At 39.8% G+C, this 25,810-nt stretch overlaps 1 protein-coding gene across 1 annotated transcript in view; it reads left to right on the top strand.

Moving 5' to 3' along the window:
• Positions 1–25,246, top strand: part of LOC130276564 (cadherin-8) — a 415,905-nt gene extending 390,659 nt beyond the window's left edge. Inside the window, exons 11-12 of the mRNA XM_056526106.1 lie at positions 17,871–18,122; positions 23,151–25,246. Coding sequence (XP_056382081.1) covers positions 17,871–18,122; positions 23,151–23,644 — 746 coding nt within the window. The 3' untranslated portion in view covers positions 23,645–25,246. The remainder of the gene's footprint in view (positions 1–17,870; positions 18,123–23,150) is intronic.
• The last annotated feature ends 564 nt before the right edge of the window (positions 25,247–25,810 follow it).

Genomic DNA, 25,810 nt, shown 5'->3' on the forward strand with positions numbered 1-25,810 from the left:
CAAATGCCAAATTATGCCACCTTCCAGCAGATTGTAAATCCTTTCTCTGAAAATGTTCTGAAACCTCCTTAGTCCCCCCAAAATTTGACTAGTACAGAGTATTAGCTTAAAGACAATACTATTGTTTTTCTTCTCTGCTGGTGTGTATTAGGGGAAGCATAAAGTTAAAAGGCTTGTCCCTCTAGAAGTGTTTCGGAGGTATGCAAGTAGAACTTCTATAAAGAGATATACTTATAGGGGGAGACCATAGGGGTCTGGGCATGGATGTGGGGATAGTCATTATTTTAGACTTGGTAATAGGTAGTACGATGACAGTAATGGTAGATTAATGGAGGCTAGAAAATCATTGGTCTTAGTTTATCTTGTGAGTTCAAGTAGAAGGAATAAAAAATGTAAGCTATATAGTAGGTCTCCTGAACTGGGACCCCAGATTGAAGATATATGATGGCTCCATATGCATAATAATTTACTTTTGATGACAAGTATGACTTTACTTTGCAGGTTAAGCATGTTTTGAACTTCTACTCTTTAGAATTTTAGCTGTTTTGGAAATCTATCCCTCTGTGATTTGAAAATGTTGGTAGTCTCATTTTGACTGGTCCCAGCCTTATTTTCTATACTTTGGCTTAAACATTTCCTTTGACACAAACTATATGAACTAAACACCTCCTGCCTCATAAAGTGCATTTTTGTTACTATCCCATTCTGGGTCACACCCTACACCTCAAGAATAGGCCACAAATCCTAATTAAAATATTTTTATGCCCATATTAATGTATGTATTCTAACTATTCACAATTCACTTGTGTTAAAAATATTTTCTTCAACTTTATCTAGAATTCCATTAGTCCAAGAATGGGTTATCCTACTAAACAGACCTGATAACATGGTGTATACCTCTTCAGGAGCCCTTCCTCCTCTTTCTTTCTTTCTTTAGTTAACCTGGATAGGAAATGTATTACATCCCTCTACAGTAGCAATGTTGGAACATTTCCTCTTTACAAATTTGTATTAATCTGGAATACTCCTTATATTTGAGTCATACAAAGGCCTCCCTGTTGATTCAATGTTGTTTCACACGCTACTGTCATCACATGGTCTGAAAGGGTCCTGGTAGTTCTATTGTGTTTGTTATACTGATTCTGATCAACACACTGACCTGTACTGTTATGTGACTGCAAGACTCCTTTTGTATATTCCATCACCGTTCTTGTTTAAAATCAATAAAAATACATTTTCAAAGAAAAGGTATACTCACAAAGACATCATGGAAAGAAAAGGTATACATGGAAAAAATGAACATGCAGAAAAGACACAACAATTCTGCTAAATAGTAAATTAGTAATATGATAGAAATATAACTTTTACTAACATTTTAATTATTGATTGTATGATTCGTGCCACCCTCATTTGAGGATAAAGATAAGTATCACAAGTTAGGAACTTGAATTATTGTATCCAGGCAACAGCATTAGGAAATAAAGTGAGGCTCCTGTTTTTGAGTTTTTAGCCCAAAGGTATGCAGTGGGGTTAAGGTCAGGCTTCTGCACAGACCAATTATGTTTTTCTTGTGTTCTGAGGACCTACGTTTGACATTGTCCTACTAAAAAATTGTCCTTAAGAAACTGTCAGAATCCGGAAGCATGCAATTTTTCAGAATGTCATGGAATCCTGTAAGATTATGCAGTCAATGGGTTAGTATTAGCTAAAACAATCACTCTGTGCCTTTATTAGAGCTCCCTTCTGACAAACTTAACAGTTAAGTTTTGTATGAAGTAAGAAGATATCTACTTGCATCAGTAAGGCATGGACCTTCCTTCCAAATAACATGTCCTTATTGTTTTTTTTTCCAATAGTGCTATGCATCAGATGACTCCAGGGGGTGCTTTTAATTGCTAATGGTAAATACATGCTTGTCTGTGGTCCCTAATTCTTTGAAATCCAGTTCATGAAGTTCCCAACTAGCATGTTTGAGTATTTACTGTAGTTTGGAACTTAGCAGTGAAAGACAGACCATATTACAAGTTATGGCACAGATTGGCAAAAAGCAGACTGGTACAGATCAGCAAAAAGTAGCAATTTTTTGTGCAAACTACTCATTTACAAAAAAAGATTTCATGACTTTTTGCTGATCTGTGAAGTGCTTGTAAGTGTTTTGGTGCAGAAGGGGCATGGTTTCAGGTCATGGTGGGCATAACCTCCTTGATGCACCACATTAACTGCAATTTACCCCTGGTAACAAGTGCGAATTGTATGAGGAGACCATATGGCAGCACAATGACACAGTCTGGAGGTGGTGGCAGCCTATGTAGGCCGCAGAGCGGCACAATGACAGAGTAGTGTCCTCCCTCTCAGTGGTGCTGGCATGACCCGGGAGGGCTACTATGTAGATCCTGCCAGTATCATATGCTTGTCTAGAATATTAAGCCGTACACTTGTAAGTAATTTACGGAGTACCCCTTTAACAAGTTTAATGTGCCAGCAGCATGAAGAAATCACATGGCGGTAGAATGACACAGCCTGGAGGTGGCAGCATCAGCATGAGGAGACCATATGGTGGCACAATGACAGAGCCTGGAGGTGGCAGCATCAGCATGAGTAGACCATATGGCGGCACAATGACAGAGCAGCATCAGCATGTGGAAACCATATGGCGGCACAATGAGAGAGCCTGGAGGTGGCAGCAGCAGCAGCTTGAGGTCCATGCCAACTGAGGGTTGAGTCTGAGGAACGCATCAACTGTTGACTGGGGGTGTTGGATGTCACTTGGAATGAAGTGGATGACTGAGTGAATTAATCAATCATGGCTGCTGGGTTGCTGGTCAAGACATGACTGCTAGCTGACACCGGGAGCTCAGACCTCTTGCTGCGACTCCGGCTGCCACATGCCCCTACTCTGCTGCGACCTCTGCCTGCACCTGACAAATTTAGGCCTTTGCCACTCCTCTGTGCATGTCTTGGCACATCTCTGCCTGACATACTTGTACAACAGCTGAGTAAGTATATATTACACTTATTAGAGGAAAAAAAATGCTCCAGTACGGTTACACCTGAATTAGGTGTTAAAGGAGTAGTCCGGCGTGCACTTTTCTAATTTTATCCCGTCCAGGCTGCAAAATAAAAGAAAACAAACTTTATCTTACCTGCCAACGAGCCCCCAGAGCTCCGGTACAGGTGTTCGGTCGCCGGGCTGTTTGCTTCTCACTTCCTGTTAGCCCGGCACGTCACACGGAGCTTCAGTGCTATGCATTAGATGACTCCAGGTGATGCTTTTAATTGCTAATGGTAAATACAGGCTTGTCTGTGGTCCCTAATTCTTTGAAATCCAGTTCATGAAGTTCCCAACTAGCATGTTTGAGTCTTTACTGTAGTTTGGAACTTAGCAGTGAAAGACAGACCATATTACAAGTTATGGCACAGATTGGCAAAAAGCAGACTGGCACAGATAAGCAAAAAGTAGCAATTTATGTGCAAACCACTCGTTTACAAAAAAAGATTTCATGACTTTTTGCTGATCTGTGAAGTGCTTGTAAGTGTTTTGGTGCAGAAGGGGCATGGTTTCAGGTCATGGTGGGCATAACCTCCTTGATGCACCACATTAACTGCAATTTACCCCTGGTAACAAGTGCAAATTGTATGAGGAGACCATATGGCAGCACAATGACAATGTTAAAGGAGTAGTCCGGCGCGCAATTTCCTCATTTTATCCCGTCCGGGCTGCAAAATAAAAGAAAACAAACTTTCTCTTACCTGCCAACAAGCCCCCAGAGCTCCGGTACAGGTGTTCGGTTGCCGGGCTGTTTGCTTCTCACTTCCTGTTAGCCCGGCACGTCACACGGAGCTTCAGCCTATCACCGGCCGCAGCGATGTTCCGCCTCGGCCAGTGATAGGCTGAATTTTCGTGTGACGTTCCGGGCTAACAGGAAGAAAGAAGTAAACAGCCCGGCGACCGAACACCTGTACCGGAGTGTACCTGAGCTCCGGGGGCTCGTTGGCAGGTAAGAGAAAGTTTGCTTTCTTTTTTTTTTTGCAGCCCGAACCGGATAAAATGAGAAAAGTGCGCGCCGGACTACTCCTGTAAAAGCAGGTTTAAAAGCAAGTTTAACAGGAAAAAACTTTAAAGCACTGAGTGCGTATATATTACAATAACTGACCCCTATGAGTTTAAAGGGGTACTCCGGCGCTAAGACATCTTATCCCCTATCCAATGGAAAGGGGATAAGATGCCTGATTGCGGTGGTCCCGGGGACCCCCGTGATCTTGCACGCAGCACCCCGTTAGAATCAGTCCCCGGAATGTGTTCGCTCCGGGTCTGATTACTGGCGATTACGGGGACGGAGCATTGTGACGTCACGGCTCCGCCCCCTCAATGTAAGCCTATTGGAACACACAGTGTCTGCTCTCTGAGCAAAAAGTCCCAGAAATGCTTGTGTTAAGCAATGGCTGGCTGCTGATAGGCTGCATGCCGCATATGATTCAGGGTGATCCCACCTTCCTGCCTTCCCAGCATTCCTTACCCCATATCCTCACACGTGTAGCTGCCAATTTAGATCCCCTTGACCGCACTAAATAGAGTTTAATGAAGAGATTTGTTTCATTGAATTGGGGTGATATTCGTATTGGTAACGAATCCAATTTTTCAGGAAATTCGTAACGAATTCAGATTTGTCCGATTCGATTCTCTCATCTCTAAATATCACATTGCTATTACAGTGGCAATTGTAGAGGAAATGAGTGACTGATGCTGCTTCCTGGCCAGAGTCCCCAGTGTATGATCAGTCAAACCCAAAAACAGCTGACAGCTGGACTAACTTCATTCTGAGATTTGGATGTCTAGTTTGGACAAACCCCCAACCAATTCTAATAATGCATGAAACTATTAAATATTGGGAGGATAACTGTATAAATCTATTCTTTTACCCAATATTATAAGTTAACCTAATAGTGTAACCCCTTGTATCTTGGGAAATAGGAGATTAAAACACAGCTGGAATGAGGACACCTGAGGTCCCAAATTGACCTCAGGTTCTCTTTAAAGGGGAAATAGACCTACATGTTCTTATATTAGAATGTGACCTTGGTTACCTTGGTCATCCCAGGATGAACTTTTTTGGTAAGGGCATCACATACAAGACTTTATAGACAAGTATTCCCTACTTTAGATGCCCTCTATGAGGCAAGAGATGCAACATTAATTTTGCTTATAGCAAATGTATGGCCAGCAATTAACCAGGGGTTAATGAAACATTACCTTGCAGGTGTTCAAAAAAAATTCTCTGTTAAACCAGATCTGTTTTCATTTAATTAACATTGAAACTCCAAATTGCATGAGGCTGTATCCCTTACGTACTTTTATAGTAGGTGACTACTATAGGGTGTATAGTATAGGGTGACTTGCGCACAACATTACTCACTAAATACAAAGTCATCTACCACACATCAATGTACTCAATAAAATATACATGTTTTATTAATTTTGTTTAAAACCATACACATAAGACAATCAATGGTATTCATGTACTGTACAGAGAGCTTACATTGGCAGATGATGTCTCCAATATTTTCTAAAAGTCACTGCATAGTAGTTTTAGTAATCATCAGCAAAACATGGAAGTTGTGAATTATATACAAAACACATAACTGAAAAGTATAACAATGATGTACATATATAGATATGCAGTGCCTCATACTGTATATACATATATCCTACATGGAGATAGCAACCCATATACAGGTGAATAAAGCACATTAAGTCCTCTAGCCTGTGTATGCAAACAGGTCCCTCAGATCCCCAAAGTCAAGCTTACCCATGGCTGTAAGGTGGAGACACCAGCTGCTTGGCCCCGAACGTGTCTTCCTCAGTGGGATCCACATATGCAAGAAAGAAAGAGATGTTGATTTTCTTTTTTCTTCATTGCTACTATTACAGAAGATCCATTAGAAGATTTAACACTGACCACGGTTTAAGGGGTACTCTGCCTATGGACATCTTATCCCCTATCCAAAGGATAGGAAATAAGATTTCTAATTGTGGGGGTCCCTCAGCTAAGACCCCCATGATCTCTGTGCAGCACTCGGCATCCGTTTAGAATGCTGGGTGCGGGTGGGTATCGTGATAACATGGTCATGCGCCCTTGTGACATCACACCATGCCCCCTAAATGCAAGTCTATGGGAGGGGCCTGGTGCAGCCGTCATGCTACCTCTCATAGACTTGCATTGAGGGGGCATGATGGTGTGATGTCACAACCTCCGTCGCTTGTTCCAATCGTTCAGAACAAAATGTTCCAAATGCTGGGGGAAAGGAGTATCCTGAGTTGCTTTCCCCTTCTTTTCAGATCCTATTGAATCATCCTCTATATGCCTATGATTTACCTAAACACGGTTTCCATATTAGTTGGTTGCCGATAAAACCTCTCTTTTCTCTGTAGACCCCATAATATCTGCCTCCATAGTAAATATTGTCTTCACTCGATATCAGCAAAGTGAAGCCATAGAATCCAAGGTCAGATAGAACATCTGTCCTGTTCGAGCAAAATCTGTTTTAGTTAAAAGTTAAAGGGGTAATCCACCATAAGGTGATTTTAGTACATACCTGGCAGACAGTAATGGACATGCTTAGGAAGGATCTGCACTTGTCTAGGGGCTAAATGGCTATGTTGTGAGATTACCATAATACTGTCGCCGCTGGGGACCCCCGCAATATAGCATGCGGCACCCACCTGTTTCTTGTCCGGAAGCGCTGGAGGGTCTGGGTCGCGACCATGGGAACGGAAGTTCGTGACGTCATGACTCCGCCCCTGTGTGACGTCACACCCCGTCCCCTCAATGCAAGTCTATGGGAGCTCTGAGACCTTTGAAAATGTGAGGAGAAAAAAAAATTGTGAATAATATCGCTGGAACAGAAATGACAATACTTTTTGAGAATCTCGCCCAACATATTATTAAAACCAGTGTAAGATCTGAGAAGTATTATATCTGTTATTTGTGGATTCATGTAAACAATTAGATTTCCATTTTCATACATATTAATATTGTACATACAAGTAATAATATACAGTAGCTTAGATTTCTAAACATTTCAATTCCATAAGTACGGTATATAGGCTTGTGATCTCTTTCTAGGTGTCAGGTGAGGTTTAAAAATGACAATGGACAGTGGATAAAGTTATGTATGAGTTCTAGTAGCATGGTTCACATGCCAGTTGTTCTATTGGCGGCTCCCCAAGGTAAGCACAATGCTGAAGATAAGGATTTCTGTGCTGTTTCATAGCCTGACATTTTGCACGTTCATTTACCTTCACATAGGAACAAAGCCAAGCTGGCATTAATGCGAGAGGGTCAATCAATTGCACAGTGGGTGAATGTCAACTTAGAGCTTATTCTTTTTTTTTATTTTTTATGTGAGACAAATACCTAAGCAGCACTCTTGCTTCACTGTACTCTCTTAGTAGAAATATTCTAAGGGTGTGTTCACATATTAAGACAAAGCCAGAAACAGTGGCTGACTGAGCTGCTGGATACTTCGGACATGGTCCAAGGGCCCGGCTGCAGAAAGGGCCCTGCTGCCTTCCAGCTGTCTTTAGGGCATAACTGTCTCTCAGGGGCCTGTCCGTGTAAAACATAGAAAGGCACCCTCCTGCAGCATTGAACACAACACTGGCCCTCATTTACAAAGACTGGAGTGTCGGTTAAGTTTTTTTTTTCCTTGTGATTTACTAATCTGTCGCCCAATTTCCCTTTCTTTCTGTCGCAGGTTTTTTTTTCTGTCGCACAAAATGTATTCTGTGCGACAGAAAAAAGTCTCTGCAAATTCTGACTACATTAGTGCTTGTACTACTACCCCCATCATGGAACAGGGTCTGTTCCATGTTGGGGGTAGTAGTACAGGGGCTGAGGGATTGATCGCACCGGGTCTCACTTCTGAGACCCGATCCAATCAGATGTTATTAAGCAGGGGAGCGGGCGGCATGTTCCGATCCCCTTGCAATGTACTGTAAATTTTCATTTTTAAATCCCCACCAGAAGCCCTCCTGGCAGGGTTTTAATATTGAAGCGCTGTGGTGGGCAAAGATGTATAGAATCGCTGGGGGGGTATATATCTGGCCCCTCCAGCATTTCTATATATATTTTCCCCTGTTGTGCTATATCAAACTTAGTGGCCGCTGCGCTTGCATAAATGTACTGCCCCCCCCCAGCGCTATTATATAACTATACTGACCCCCACTGCGCATATTTATATATATATATATATATATATATATATATATATATATATATATACTGCCCCCCCAAGCTGCGCATATTAATCTTCATCTTCTCTCTTCCCTGGCTGCCAATGAATGAAAACTCTATTAGCAGGGGAGTGGAGGGCTGCTGCCCGCTCTCGCTGCTAAGAGTTTGTCATTCATAGCGGGCAGCAGCTGCATATCATGCTGTGGGGGTCAGACATATGGATATATGTCTGACCCTCACAGCATACATATACAAATGCCGGCTCACCACTATGAATGACAAGTAAGCTATTGGCAGCAGCAGCGGAGCCTCTGCTCCCTGCACTGCTTTATTTGTCATTCATAGCGGTGAGCCGGCACCTGTATATATAGATGCGCGGTATGACCCTCACAGCACCTATATATATATATATATATATATATATATATACACAGGTGTCGGCTCACCGCCATAAATGACAAGTAAAGCAGTGCAGGGAGCGGAGGCTCCGCTGCCAATGGCTTACTTGTCATTCATAGCAGTGAGCCGGCATTTGTATATGTATGCTGTGAGGGTCAGACATATATCCATATGTCTGACCCCCACAGCATGGTATGCAGCTGCTGCCCGCTATGAATGACAAACTCTTAGCAGCGAGAGCGGGCAGCAGCCCTCCACAACCCCGCTAATAGAGTTTTCATTCATTGGCAGCCAGGGGAAGGAGAAGATGAAGATTAATATGCGCAGCTTGGGGGGGGGGGGGAGTATACATATAAATATGTGCAGCGGGGGTCAGTATATGCGCAGCGGGGGTCAGTATAGATATATAATAGCGCTTGGGGGGCAGTACATTTATTCAAGCGCAGCGGCCACTAAGTTTGATATATCGCAGCAGGGGGAAATATATATATAGAAACGCTGGAGGGGCCAGATATATACCCCCCCCAGCGATTCTATACATCTTTGCCCACTACAGCGCTTCTATATTAAAACCCTGCCAGGAGGGCTTCTGGTGGGGAATTTAAAAATGAAAGTTTACAGTACATTGCAGGGGATCGGAACATGCCGCCCGCTCCCCTGCTTAATAACTTTTGATCGGATCGGGTCTCAGAAGTGAGACCCAATGCGATCAATCCCTCAGCCCCTCTACTAGTACCCCCAACATGGAACAGACCCTATTCCATGCTGGGGGTAGCAGGATTCACTCCGTTTTGAGTAGTTTCCCTACAGCTCAGAGCTGTCGGGTTTCTGTGAAGCAAAACTCACAGGTTTTCCTTTGAGTTTTCTTCACACTTGGAGGGTTTTTTCTCTTTTTGTCGGGAACACGCCCCTTTTTTCGGGAAAAACACCCCTTTTGTAGTTTTTTTTTTTTTTGTCGGGTTGTGCGCCAGATTCTGGCACAAATTCTGGCGCAAATTCTGGCGCAGACAGAATTCTAGCGCAAAACCGGACAAAAAGTGTTGGGATACTGTTAATGAGGGCCACTGTGTATCACCACACTGTGATAGACACTGTCTGCAGGGCCCCCACTCTCGTAGATCCCCCCCCCCCACTGCACTATTCTCACTATGGCCTCAAACTGCTTTCTCTTAAAGGGGTACTCCAGCCCTGAGATGTCTCACTGCAGGGGTCCAGCTGCTGGGGACCCCCGCAATCTTGTATTCGCCACCCACCTGTTTGAGCTGCACGCCGCGGTGCCAGCTCACAAACAGCCAGGTGATGACCACGGGGCCGGAGTATTGCGATGTCACGACTCCACCCCCATGTGACGTCACCCCCCGCCCCTGCTATGCAAGTCTATGGGAGGAGGCGTGATGCCGTCACGCCCCCTCCTATAGACATGAATGGAAGGGGCATGGCGTGACGTCACGTCCCCAGTCCAGGAAACCCGGAGGTTTCCGAAACTGGAGATGCAGCTCCCGCATATAATGCGGGTGCTGCAGGGAGATCGCGGGGGATTCCAGCAGCGGGCCACCGTGATCAGACATCTCATCCCCTATCCTTTGGATAGGGGATAAAATGTTTTTGTTCGGAATACCCCTTTAAAAAAAAGCTAAAAAAGTCTTTCACTCACGGTGAGTGACACTACCAATTTCTTCTTTTTGAATGTATACAATGTATGCAAGTGTGCGCAGTATGTATATGTATGTTAAAGGGGTACCTCGGTGGAAAACTTTTTTTTTTTTAAATCACTGGTGCCGGAAAGTTAAACAGATGTGTAAATTACTTCTATTTAAAAATCTTAATCCTTCCAGTACTTATTAGCGGCTGTATACTACAGAGGAAATTATTTTCTTTTTGTCATGACCACAGTGCTCTCTGCTGACACCTCTGTCCATTTTAGGAACTGTCCATGGAAATTTACTGACATGGACAGAGGTGTCAGCAGAGAGCACTGTGGTCAGACAGAAAGGAAATTCAAAAATAAAATAATTTCCTCTGGAACATACAGTCGCTGATAAGTACTGGAAGGATTAAGAATGTTTAATAGAAGTCATGTACAAATCTGTTTTACTTTCTGGTACCAGTTGATTAAAAAAAAAAAAAAAAAGCTTTCCACAAGAGTACCCATTTTAGTGCACACTTATTTAATCCAGGGCCGATGCAAGTGGGCGGTTTCACAGGTCCAACCATCACCTTTTGCCCCTGCCCATCTCACTGACATCCTCAGAATGCTCATACAGTTAACTACTGTGGTAGACTAGGGTGAGCAGCTATTTTAACTGTAAGGATGTCCTATTATAATTACAGTTAAAAGTGCCTGTGTATAGTATTAATAATAGTAGTACATTTTTCTAACACCCCCCCCCCCCTTAAGTCAGTACTGGAGTGTTAGAAGAGGAGGTGCTGATATCAGTCACATATGATGTAATGTCTCAGAACGTTATATCAGCATTTTAAAAAGAAGAGTCTGATATTAGTCAGATATGATGTAATGTTCTCTGGAGTTTATATTGGTGCAAGCACATTATAAGAAAAGCAGCTGATATCAGTCACATATGATGTAATGTATCTGGAGAGTCTAACAGCGCACGAGTGTCACACCAATCGATGTCATCCTTCAGCCACAACTCCCTCATCCGAAAGTGCCTCATCCAATATGCTGTTATTGCTCAGACGATTTTCCCTCAGACACAAGTTCCTGCCACATAGCAGAGCCCGTATAACAGAGAGTCAACACTGACCCGGCTTTGCTACACGACAGGAAGGTTTTTCATCAGATGGATGACGGAGTTTTGGATGAGAGACTTTAGGATGACGGAGTTTTGGATGAGAGACTTTAGGATGACAAAGGAGGGAGGAGGGAGTTGCAGCTGATGCCTGACGGAGATTGGTCTGAGGAAGGAGGCGGGATGCTGTTTTGCCTGACGGAGGACGGGGGTATGGCTGAAGACTGACAATGTCCTAAAATGGACTCCGTACACATGTGATGTGATGTCTCTGGAGGTTGTATCAGTGCTGGACTGTGGTAAGAAGAGCTGCTGATATCAGTAACAAATGATGCAATTTTTTTTGTGCTGTTATATTGGTCCTGGAGTGTTATAAGAGGACTGGATGATATCAGTCACATATAATTGAAATATCCCTGGAGGTTAAGTTATGGTGCCCACGAGGAGAATGGGAGTAGTAATGCAGGTCCAACTGGGGGTAGTAGTACACCTAGCAAAGTTATGATATCATGTTAGCCATATGAGTCTGGCTGAACCCTTAATATTCTTCCTTGGTCTCTGTAATTTTTATAATTTGGGGTCTGCACCAGCACGGTAGCACTTGACCCCAAGCAGGGGTGGACTGAGCGGTCTGGAAACTTCAGACATTGTCTGAAATGTAGGGGTGAGGCTTGAGAAAGGGGTTAGAGTGGGGATAGGGGTGGAGTCAAGCAGGTGCCCCTTGCTGTATTTGGTCTGGGGACCCTGAGTGTTGTCAGTACATCCCTGGCCAGGAATGGATCTGACAAGAGGTAAAGTCTTTGTTTTTCCTTTCTATGTGTCCTCCATTTATGATTTATTACTTTTGCTGTCTTTGAGTTGTGCTTGGCACTTTCCATAAAAGTGAGCATGGCCTTCCATGGCCTGACAGATTTACAAACATTTACAAAAATAAAGCCAAACCTGAAATCATAACTGTCATAGATTTTGGTTTACTGGTGCATGGACAGCTGAAGATGCACCCAATGAAGTAAGAGGTGTACACCTCTTATTACATCTGGCACATTTTATTACAGTGTTCTGCTTAGCTGCTCCGTGCACCGGATATCTGAGTTGTCCAGCCACAGATGGGGACCCCCTCGATCAGACATCTTATCCTTTGGACGGAGGGGCGGAATACCCCTTTAACATAACCAGAATGATTTTTTATCAAATGGGAATGCTGAATGAAGCAGCAACATCTGCAAGTTCTATAATAGCGACCATATTAGTTAGCAACTGACTGTCTCAGGAACATATATAGCTATATCACATGTTTGATGAAACACCATGAGCATGTCCTATTCATTGCACTATGCAAATGTTGAACAGGAGAGGTAGTTCACCCTCTCAGGCCATGTGCCAGGAATACCCAGGGCCACTTTAACTACATAATTATTTACAGTATTGCACTCAAAATTTTGTTTTATAATTACTGGATCTATATCTTTTTTTCTAGAGCACTGTCAAAGACTTTTATTTATTTATTTATTTTCTTTTTCACATGCTATAATGTGCAACCTCGAAAAATCACCACAGAAATGAGCCATCATTTAGTGCATAAGAAAGCAATGTATGTTGATATGGGCATCTGTTACTTTCATTACACAGTATACATTTGTTTATTTGTTTATTTATTTATTGCTAGCAAAATTCCCTCAGGCTCTTTCCGTCGATAGTAATACCAGACAGTAAGTTACTTGAACGGTATTTTAAAAATATGCTATCATTTTGACAGCTTTATGTGGCTTCGAATGTCCTCTTCATCAGTGTAGGGATTTGACAAATGACTAGGTTAAATCGATATAAAAAGCGGTTAAGTAAGCATTTCGACTACAACATAAGCCATCAAACCTGCACATATATATGTTTTTAAAGAAGAAAAGAAAGCATTTCCACACAGTAACCACCTATTCACCCATCAAATATATTTCACAAAATGCCTCCAGTATTTAAAGGAATTTTCCATTTTATTTATTATATTTTTATTTTTTTGCCATTTAAGTTGAATAACTAGGAAACCTTCCACAGCTATCGGTCTAGCACTTTTCACTTTCATTTTATAGATTTTTTTTTTCCGAAATAACACAATTTTACTGCAGAACTGGAAAACTAAAAAAGAAGATGATAAAAATTAAGTCTTAAAACTAATGTGAAACTGTGTATTTAAATAATTTATTAGGAACTTCAACAAAACCATGTCAACACCCCACTGCTCCTCCAAAACTAGGAATTCAAGTCAAGCCATCAGGTTCACCACAAACCATCAATATGCAAGCTATTCTAGGCACTATCTCTGATGTAGTCCCTATTAAAGGTCTGTTTGCTGTCTACTTATTCTCCCAGTAAAGATTACCACACATGGGTATATTGCTCTGTAGATCCAGTCTACTGATACAAAACAGACTCTGCTCTAGGATGAACTGAATAAGTCACTGATGTAGAGCATGTAATATAAATGACATACCTTCACCTCTCTTTGAACAATTGTGCTAAATATTTGTCAATGGGTGAGTTCAGGAAACCTAAAGAGCAGTTTGTGTCTACCTCCTCTCACTTGTTCAAGACAGTGGGGGAACGCAGCAGCTGAGCTGGTAATATTAGAACCCGCAAAACATTGCACCTTCCAAAAGGAGGTGGAAAATTGCTTATGACAGTTATGTATTTCACAGAATGCTTAGCAATGATGGTGTAGGTTTGGGCTGGGTGAAGGTCTTTTCACAAAAAAAAAAAAATATCCTTGGCTCCTTCGTCCCTGGGATAAAACCAGCCATACCAGTAAAAATCTACCTATGTGTATAATCAATCATAGGAAAGGTATACAATAATATTTGGTCACACAAAAAATGCTCCAACAACCATAAGTAATAATGCACATAGTAGAAATTAGGAATGCACAAAAATGTCCCCCTCCCAATGCATTTCTGTACACATGATGAATTTACACAGTGTCACATGCACTTCCTCAGGGGATACAGCAAGAGAAGCGTGCAGAGGAAATAAATAGTAGTTTTCACAATAAGTAAAAGGAGCAATTGCGGTCATGAAAGATAATGTTGCTTATAACCAAATACACTTGTAGTTAAAGGGGTATTCCAGAATTTTTTTTTTTATTTGACTATGCTACAGAGGCTGTAAAGTTAGTGTAGTACATAATATAGTGCCTGTATTTGTGTGTGATGGTTTTCTTACAATTCTTATGTGATTTTCACCCCAATATTTATTTTTAACAGCATACAAAATTACTGTTGTCTTAAATTTTTCCCAGGTTGCAATGAAGCCGAGATCTGACCTCACTAGTCAGCTGATGACAGGGAGCCTGTCTGCTTCAATGGGTGGAGGGATCACTTGGTGGGAGAGAGATCAATCTGCCACTAATGCAACAGCTGTAGACACCCTGATTGAAAACCACATGTCTTTTGAATGGATGCAGCTCATTTATGTTTCAATGGGTGGGGTGGCTGATGTGTGGGAGGGAGGAAAATAGAATTATGGGATTTATAATCAAAAAAAGAAAACTGAAACAGGAAATACCAGTTCACAAAAAGCTAGTCACAGTGTTATGGTAATCTCACAACATAGCCATTTAGCCCCAAGACAAGTGCAGATCCTTCGTAAGCATGTCCATTACTGTCTGCCATGTACGTACTAAAATTTCCTTAAGGTGGATTATCCCTTTAATGACTTGTCCATAAGACAGTGATAGTCCAAAGTAAATGACCACTAGGTAAAACAATGTCCACAGAAACCTGGTAGGTACACGTCACAACCATCCCTGGTCGCATTTACATCAGTTGGAGGGACATGGTAAGGCAGCCACAGTCCACACATGGATTAATGATAAGGGGGAAGCTGCAAAGTCTTCCTTAGTGTGCTGGAAAGTGGCGGTGATCCTGCATTGGCAGAGTTCCCAGTCTGTAGATGGAGATGCGGAGACATCAGTGGGTGAGGCAGCACTTCTTTGGCTTTGGTGCAGCAGACAAAAGCCTTGGTTGACTCTTTTTTTTAACAGTCATTGCTCACTTTATTAGTCGGCATTGCTAGCATATTAATCGACAGCCATGTGCAATGGAGGCAGGACCCGGCATATCCAACATCCCTGCCTCCATTTCGGATACCACCTCATTGCACATAGCCACAGATAAAATATTGACAATGTAGGCCAAAAAGGTTCTATTTCTGGAACCCGACCACAGATCTGGGTAAGTTATACCTCATTTTAATCTGGATCATCCGCAGTATAACCATGTTTATTGGATTTTGTGCAGATAAACTAGCTGTCAGTTTCCCTTTAAGGATTCTAGTGCCTCCTGATAAACATTTAATAGCAGCTGAAGACATACTAACAAAAACTACACTCTACAATACATATTTGGCAGATATAGGCAGATATAGCACACACATGTCCCAATAGCATATTGAGATATCAGGTTTTCTTCTCAGCTAGTTATCTTGTGACATTCATTTTGGAATATAAAAAGTTGTGAGGAATGGTAAAGAAGAACATGTCTGTCCACCAAATGGGTCCTCCATAATTATGCTAGGTTTTTTCACTCAAAACTAGGAAGCCTGGTGTATGTCTGGCTTTTCAATGTAGGTAGATTTCTATTGGTAATAATACAGTTCTTCTGAAAGGATGAATCTTGAAATGGTTTTTTAATGCTGCAAAGGGGAGAAAATCAACAAGGTCAAGCCCCCTCTTTTCTAGGTCTCATTGCAGCCCCATGGTCTTTCTTTTCATTATAATAGCTCTTGCTCTTTCATATAAATGAGAACAGCTGATATTCCACTAAAGTGCCAAGATTTAGCTTTGTTTTTCGGGAAAAAAGAGTCCTCAGCAAAATGAATCTGTGATTGCTGATACTAAACATAGTGACAGATAATATTGGAGAGTTCTGGGTGTAAGCATAGAGGTTACAGTGAAAGGTTTAAAATGTGCTTAATATTGGAACCGTACTCCCTTATATCAATTTAACAATATTACATTCTCCTTGTGTATTGTAGAGAAGCCAGTAACATAACCTTTACTATATTACCGTGAACCATCTCAATTTGAAATTTTATTAGAAATGTTTTTACATTCTCATTAAAAAGCTTCAGGCTGAATGATAATTCTTGCTGTCTCGGGCTGTTAGAACAAGAACTGCATGACATTACTCAAAAACAAATCGAGTGGCTTAAAGAGATTGTCCTCTCCTGGTAAACTCAATGTCAAACACTCTTTTAGGGCATGTTTACTGCATAGGTGAGTCCCTCATTTGGCAGTCTTCCTCCCTCATTTGCTTAAGCTGGCTGAAATTGCCTATGTAAGAAACAGAGCCGCATACTATTCAATTGTTTTAGCTATGGATTACTCTTTTCTTTTGTGTGTGTGTGTGTGTGTGTGTATGTGTGTGTGTGTTCAACCTATTTCCAAGTCAGATGTAGCCAGCCAATGGTACTTTTTTATTATGGTTAAAAAAAACAAAAACATAATGGAACAAATAAGTGTTCATGTCAAGGTAACTTAACAATTGTACTAGTCATTGGTATATACCACCTTAGATGTTAACAAATCAAATTGAGATATTCGTTTATGTACTATAGATGATGCTGCCAAAGTATTTACAGCTGCATAGAACAAAGTTCCCATTGCAAAATGATGTTAAAGTGATATTCCAGTAAAAATAATAATAATAATAATATTTCATATCAACTGGCTCCAGAAAGTTAAACAGATTTGTAAATTGCTCCTATAATTAAATATTAATAATTTCAGTACTTATCAGCTGCTGAAGTTGAGTTGTTCTTTTCTGTCCGACAACAGTGCTCTCTGCTGACACCTCTGTCTCAGGAACTGTCCCGAGCAGGAGAAGTTTGCTATGGGGATTTGCTCCTACTCTGAACAGTTCCTCATGCATACATTTCTGAACTATGTAATGTAATGTTAATTATCCCGTATGGTGAATGGCGTAAATGGAAAAAAAAAGTCCAAAATTGTAGTATTTTTTTTACATATCCCCCCCCCCCCCCGAAAAAAAATGATTAATAAATGTTTTATATACGCAAATGTGGTATCACTAAGAAGTACAGATTTTGGCGCAAAAAATTATCTTTCATACCGCCGCTTATACGAAAAAAAATTTAAGAGATGTTTATTATAGAAACACCTGTGGTCATCTCCGGTATGGCAGCTCAGCTGTATTCACCAGCAAGGAGTGCAGCTACTACTCGATACAGCCTATAAAGAAGAGGGGTGCTGTTTATTAATGTGAATGTGGCTGAGCTTAAATACCAGACACAGTCTATAAACAAGAGGGGTGCTGTTTCATTTAAATGTGAATGAGCAGCAATACCAGACACAGTCTGACAAAAAATAAAGACTCTTTTGATGCCTATGTTTTTCACATACTGTATATTTGTGAATAGATGTGTTACATCTACTCATTATGTATTGATTATATAGTTTTTTTGTTTGTTTGTTTTTTAGATAATTCCCTTAGCATATTGGCGAGACATAATGGATTTAACCGATTGAAGCAAGAAGTTTACCTGTTACCCATTATAATAAGTGACAGCGGCAATCCTCCAATGAGCAGTACCAGCACCCTTACTATACGAGTCTGTGGCTGTAGTAGTGATGGAGTGGTGCAATCGTGTAATGCTGAAGCCTATGTTCTGCCAATTGGACTTAGTATGGGAGCATTGATAGCAATTCTGGCCTGCATTGTGCTGCTACTAGGTAAGTAATGTGAAAAGGACCCATAAGACCAATATTTTCACTAATCCTTCAACCATGCTACTGAAATGTTAACATAGCCTTTACAAACAGAACCACTCTCATCCATATGTTGCTACAGCAGATACAACTCTGTAATACATTAAAGAGGCGCTCCGCTCCTAGACATGTTATCCCCTATCCAGCAAGCAGACCCTCCGCGATGCCTGGGCTGGCGCTATGGTGTTCATGAACATGGAAGCCTGGGGTGCAACACCCCCTCCATTCATGTCTATGGGAGGGGGAGTGGCAGCTGTGCACCAGATCCCCCCCTCCCATAATCCTTTGCTGCATAGGGGATGACAAGTTTAGGGGTTAGGGTACCCCTTTAAGGTCAAGAAAAAGAGATTATAAGAAATCCAAGTTAGTTTATCTATTAGGTAATTGGCCAATTCATTTTGGTTAAAGTGACTGTCCATTGTTTTTAAAATAATTACAGGTCACTGACAGTGTTCATCCACTGTCAGTGACCACTGCAGTGAAAACGTGGTATTACATGCCCACAACTTGAATGAATGGCTGACCAATAAACGGCTGAGCATGTAATACATGAATAGGACATTATTGCCAGATTCTGATTTAAGAATGAGCAAATCTCCTAAGATTCATTTCTGGATGATTAACTAGAATCAGCCATTACATTTGCTTTGGATCCAATGGCTTCAGCCCTATACTCTCTGGCAATGAGCAAAGTGCAGGGCCTATAGAGTGTAAATAGTTTAGTGTCAATGCATAGCCTCCTGTAAAAATGACAGCATCTCCTTCTCTCTACATACTTTATTTGGCACCCTAAGCTAAGGCACCATGAAAACTACATCCTAAGAAGGTAGCATGCACTGTATGCCTCCTGCTCAGTGAATAAAGTAAGCAGTAAAATGTAATGAAAGAAGATTCTGCTACTATTGTGGTCCATATTTTGGTCACAGATTAAAACTATTCTGCACTCTAGTGATCACTAAATGGTCACTAGAGAACACATAGGAAAACACCAGTCTGGGCCTGAAAGGACCAGGTAACAGAGAATATACGCATATCAGGTTTCTTGGGCTGAGTAACCTGAAGCAAATAACAAAAAATCTGATCCAGAATAATAAATTATTCTTTTTTTTACAAATGACATTTTTTCAAAATTCTAAACAAATCTGATATGGCTGTTGGATTTTTTTCATTACGCTCCTACATGTTCCCACCCTTACTATTTGCAAATTTCTTGAAGGACACCAGCTTCTCTTCATACATTTCAACACAATATTGCAAGTTTGCTACACTAAAAGGGTACTTCGGTGGATTATTATTATTTTTTTAAATCAACCGGTGCCAAAAAGTTAAACATATTTGTAAATGACTTATATTTAAAAATCTTAATCCTTCAGGTACTTAGCTGCTGTATGCTCCAGAGGAAGCTGTGTAGTTTTTTTTTTTCTGTCTGACCGCAGTGCTCTCTGCTGACACCTCTGTTTGTGTCAGGAACTGTCCAGAGCAGTAGAGGTTTGCTATGGAGATTTGCTCTTACTGTAGACAGTTTCTGACATGGACAGAGGTGTCAGCAGAGAGCACTGTGGTCAGACATAAAATAACTGTACAACTTCTTCTGGAGCATACAGCAGCTGATAATCACTGAAAGGATTAAGATGTTTTAATAGAAGCAATTTACAAAGCTGTTTAATTTTCTGGCACCAGTTGATACAAACAAAACAAAACAAAAACAAAAAAAAATTCACCGGAGCAGGCTGTAAAACATCACAACCCCTGGATAGCTACATATAGACAATATTGTGCATACTGCAAAAATAACAGTATTTTTGCAGTACAATTGTTTCTTTTTAGCTGATCATCTTGCACAAACTTGCAATGTTGAGCAACAGTAAGTAGGACACATCTGCACTTAGCAGTTCTTAAGGGTAAGTTTACGTATTTCACTGCGGATCCGCTGGTGAAGGCCCACTCTATGCTGCCTTTACATGTGCCTGCTCGTAGCGGCAATACGGCAATGCTCTGAGCTAGGCAGAGAGCTCCCTCGATGTGCGAGTATACTTCGACTCGCACATCGCATTGTATCTGCTCGTAGCGACATATTGCCGCTACGAGCAGGCACATGTAAAGACAGCATAAAGCGGGCCTTCACCAGCGGATCCACAGCAAAATACGCTGCTAAAATCTGCTCGTGTGAACAGACCCTTACTCAGGTTTATGAGTGGGGTGGTCCTAAGTAGAAAACTGATGTTCACATACTCTGATAGGGCATAACAAAACCTTTAATGAAAAAACAAATCCATAAATGATTAATATTATTATTGTTATTATTATTAATCATAATGATTGAATGACTGAATCCTTCTTTTGGATTAGTGTCCATATTGGGAATTCTGTCCATCATCTGTCCATACATTGCTGTTCCTTTTTTCCTCCATTCATTTTATCAATTCAACCAAATTAAATAATGCATCATGGGAGATGAGCATCTGCTAGTCAGCCCTGTCTGTCTCATGTTAACACAAAACAACTAAATTATAAAAATAAAACATTTTCTGTTTGCTTAAAATGTATAAAATCATTTAAATGATCTATGTAAGAAAAGCAGGTCTGTAAGATGAGAGCTTTTACACACAATAGAGAAGAGATGTTGGGAGCTTTGAATGATGCTTCCTTGAATTCAGCATTTGTGCAGAAAATTTATTGTAGGTGGACCACATGCTGGGAAAAAGTAAGAACGGAAAACTTTTAAGCAGCCGCCTACTGTTTAATGGAAACCAATGAATTAAAATAATGGAGACAAAAAAAGAACATGCTCACTTGATATATTCCCTGCTAATATATTATCAAAGTATGCCCTTCTAAATAGTACATTTAATTCGACTTTGTGTTATAGTAAAATGCTGTCTTTCAGAAATAAATATCAAACATTTATATTTAATTTAAAAAAGGTGATTTTAAGAATATTCAAAGGTCAGTTCTTATTTGGAATGTGTGAAATTCCATTATAGATATCAAATCTATATAAATGGGTTGTCTACTAGTGTTGAGCGGCATAAGCCATATTCGAATTTGCGATATTTCACGAATATATGGATGAATATTCGTCATATATTCGCTAAATTCGCATATTCGTAATATTTGCGTTTTATTTTCGCATATACGAACATTCGCATATGCGAAAATTAACGTATGCAAAAATTTGCATATACAAAAATTTGCATATGTACATTTTTGCATGTGCGAAAATTCGCACGCCAGTCTCACACAGTAGTGTTAGAGCCTTCTTTACATCACACAAGCTGGAAGCAGAGAGGGATGATCACTGTGATGTATACTGTGAAGAAAAAAACAAACAATATTCGTAATTGCGAATATATAGTGCTATATTCGCGAATATGCGATATTCACAAATAAAATTTGCATTGCGAATATTCGCGAGCAACACTATTGTCTACAAAAATAAATGCATAGTGCCAAACTTTAGAACAGAACCCATCTACTACCTCGGAGTGCTCCCTACTGGTCTTGCCAGAGAAGGCCTGTTTAGCCAATTACCATCTGAGGTGGGACATTGCTGAGACTGGTGATTGGCTGACCTGGCTATCGCTTCTGAGACCTGTTTGTCTTGATAGGTGGGGGTAGGAGCAATCAGAGGTACGAGATGGACCCCATTCTGGGAATCCAAGCAGTCAGACATTTATCCTCTATCTTTCTGGTTTTTATACCTGGACAATGCCTTTACAATATTTTAAAAGACACTTAAGAAATTAAACCAATTTTCTCTTCATAATCTGCTTTGTGTGATAGTAGAGGCAACCATACCCCCTTGTTCTTGTTGCACCACCTTTTTCATAGAGAGAGCTATAGCTTCTTTTATTTGTGCTCAATAAATATTCTGGCCAATGAACCCTGTGGCGAATCCTTGTTCCCCTTAAATAAATAATGATTTCTAAATTTCAAAAAAGTAAGGGGTTATTTAGTCTTACAAGTTGTTAGCTTATTTGTTTTGGGGGCACCGGACTCCTGACATTGATCAGCTGTTGGACCTTCTGCAGAGCTTGTGTTAGCACCACAGAATATTCATTTTTTTCGCTTGTTGACCTTGCGTCACTGTAATAGTTGTAGTGTCAGTGTCAAAGTGAAAAACACGTCAGTGTTGTCCCTTTTAAGTGAATGAACCTATACTGTCTTCAAATGCCTGGGTGTTCTGGGAGTTAAAATTAAACCAGGCTGTCAGACATTGCTTGACTGGCCTTGTGATGACAGCAGAGAATATACCTTTTTATGTACATAAGCAGAGCCGGTTATTATGACAGACCTATTAACATTTTGAATTAGTAGTATTAGAATTGATTATAACTTCATCCACAAAAAAAGCATCAAAGTGTAACTCCCATCACACCACACACACACCATCACCACGATAGTGCAGTCAGATTGTGTATTATATTCTCTCATTGTTTTACACAGTTCTTAAATCTAGTACTCATGAAGTATGTCTTAGATTATGTTCCCACAATGTTTATACTATACATTAGAGGTCTATATTGGGAATATTCCCTGACACCTATATTTAATATATTAAACCATACAGTGGCAAGTGTTGGCCATTTGCTATTGTATGCTGTAAAGTCTACTTTTTGATGCGCTGGCATTACTATCATACCTTCAATATGAAAGCCCCAAGGACATGTTAATGGCTGAGAGAATTGGACGGAAGGTCTATGGCTGTGTCCAAAATATGGCTGAAAGCTTTCCTGGCACATATGCTGATTGCTGAACATGTTCACTGAACTGTCATGAGGGACCATATGATTCACAACAATTTAACTCCAAAGAACCAGGAATTGCTTATTTTTTACTAAATTATTTGGCTCTTTGGTGGGCTTTTTAGTCTCCGCAATTCATTGCATATATCTATTATGGCATTATGCTGATGCCAATACAACTTTTAATTTGAAATAAAGTATATATGAATTAACATATTAATTGTTTTCTCTTGATGCTTCTTGACAGTCATTGTTGTGCTATTTGTCACACTTCGAAGGCACAAAAATGAGCCACTGATTATTAAGGATGATGAAGATGTTCGTGAAAATATAATTCGCTACGATGATGAAGGAGGCGGAGAAGAAGATACAGAGGCTTTTGATATTGCAACGTTACAAAACCCTGATGGAATAAATGGATATTTGCCACGTAAAGATATCAAGCCTGACTTTCAGTTCATGCCTCGGCAAGGTCATACCTCTACTCCCAATGGTGTTGACGTGGATGAATTTATTAACGTAAGGCTCCATGAAGCTGACAATGATCCTACCGCTCCACCATATGACTCAATTCAGATTTATGGTTATGAAGGGCGAGGATCAATGGCTGGTTCTCTAAGCTCTTTGGAGTCATCGACATCAGACTCAGATCAAAATTTTGACTACCTCAGTGATTGGGGTCCTCGTTTTAAAAGACTTGGAGAACTTTACTCAGTTGGAGAAAGTGACAGAGAAACTTGACAATGAATAGACATTTTTTGCATTCCGAACTTCACAATTCTGTAAAATTTTAGGGTCATTGTTAGTGAAGACTAATGTGGCCAACTTGTTTTAGAGACAGTTAGCACCAGTCATCTATAAAAAGCAAATCAACTACATTGTAATGTTGAACCAAAAATTGTGTACGTTAGGGGGTAAGTCTTGTGGAGTAAAGTTTGTGAAGTATCTAGAAGTCATTGGATGTTCAGTATTCACTTGGGCCACCATGATGGTTGAAGATTTGGCATCTGGGATGTCTGAGTAAGCAGAGCAAATACAGAAAAAGTTGGAACTTTAGACAAGCGGATTGTTGCTCTGCTGTAAAAGTCTTCTACCAATAAAGTCTACTGCAACATTTTGAAAAGAGGAGTTAACCACTTTCTACTAAAGCAATATTTGGTCTTCTGATGAATTTTGATAACACTGATTCCCAGCTGGCTTCCACTGTGTGATGACTCTATATTGAACTTACTTGGTGGCCTAAAAGTCACCAACTGAACATCATCTCTACATGTATTTGGGCCTTAAATTATTCACGTCTTATCGCCAATTAAAAGAAGAGTACATTTTCAAAAATGTTTTTGATGATTATGAAACATTTCCCTTTGAAAAGAGGCATGTTTGTACTGAGCTTTTCTTCTACAAATTGCAATCTACCCAAATTGTATTAGGATAAAAAAAAAAAAAAAAAAGAAAAAAAATACTAATTTTACCCTGTTCCAAATATTATTTATTAATTATTTCCTCAAAAGTGCTATTTTATTGCCTTTATTTTTTTCATATCTTTATTTATTGAATAAACTGTTTAAAATACATAACTATATATATATCTATAAAAAAAAAAATATATATATATATATATATATATATATATATATATATAAAATATATCCATTAAGTAATCTTTTATTTTTTGTACTCACATACTAAATGTTAAATTCATATGCATTTTGAACTTTTATGATGGCTTTTAATGCCGCAAGAGGTAATTTAATAAAGGGACAATGTGTATTTGCAGTAGTTGAATTTTAATGGAAGGCGGAAAGACGGAAAAAAAAAAAAAAAAAAAAAACATTTTTTCCCAAGAGGCTTTGTCGGTTTTTATATTTTGTTCCAAATTACAGTATTATATATAGTGTGTTTTTTGGTTTCTTTTTTGTTTTTTTTATTACAAGCACAAACATCTGGAAGTAAACAGGTTCATGTGAATATTTAAACTTTAGAATTTTAGAGTTTTACACATTACACTGTACAGTGACAGACTCACGCTTGTAGTTATCCAGTGTTCTAGAGCAAAAATCAATGTATATATAATTTTAGTGCTTAAGTCAGCATTTCCTTTCTAAGATATTTGCTAGTTATGCACAGGGACAATTGCATATAAAATCTGGCGGCACCAGTGGCTGCACTCAAATTAAATTTGCAATTACAAGTAGAAATTGTATATTAATTCAAAGTATCACATGCAGATCATTTTAATTTTCTACTTTGCTCTGAAGCTAAATTATCATTTGTTTATTTACTTCATGTATTGAAAAATTCCTGTATTGTTTACTACTCGGTGAAATATATTTTTATAAATACCTTTCTGGTCTCTCTTCCTTGGGGTATATATATATATATGACTAGACTATTCTTAGCATTTATTTTATTGAATAGGTTCAGTGAATTATGACATTATAAGAAGAAAAAAAAAAAATTAAACAATCTTTTCTATTTTATTTATCATTGAAAGAGGGGAAAATGTGGGACGGGAAACTTTTGAAATCCCTCAATATCTTGACCCTAACATCTCCTATTTTCTTGCAACTTGCCCTTCTCAAGGGCATGTACATCAATCTATAGGTTGAAGTACTGATGTAAGTGATAAATCTTCCTCAGTGTTTAACCCCTCAATGACTTCCAAGGGATTCGGATATTAAGAGATACAAGCCAGTAACCTTTGGCTCCCTATAAAATTCTCCATAAAGAGTGTGCAATCATTTGCTTGCTTTACTTTCAAGGTTCTCTCAAAATATTTGTAAAAAACATGGGCAACCATCAAAAAATTTGACAAACAATGTATGTAATTATCTCTTGGATGGGATAGAGTATAAAAGTCATTTTAGGGCTTCATTACTAGAGTGGTTTAACACACAGCTTTTTTTT

The sequence above is a fragment of the Hyla sarda genome, chromosome 6, assembly GCF_029499605.1.
Source record: "Hyla sarda isolate aHylSar1 chromosome 6, aHylSar1.hap1, whole genome shotgun sequence".
In the NCBI taxonomy this organism is placed as follows: Eukaryota; Metazoa; Chordata; class Amphibia; order Anura; family Hylidae; genus Hyla; species Hyla sarda.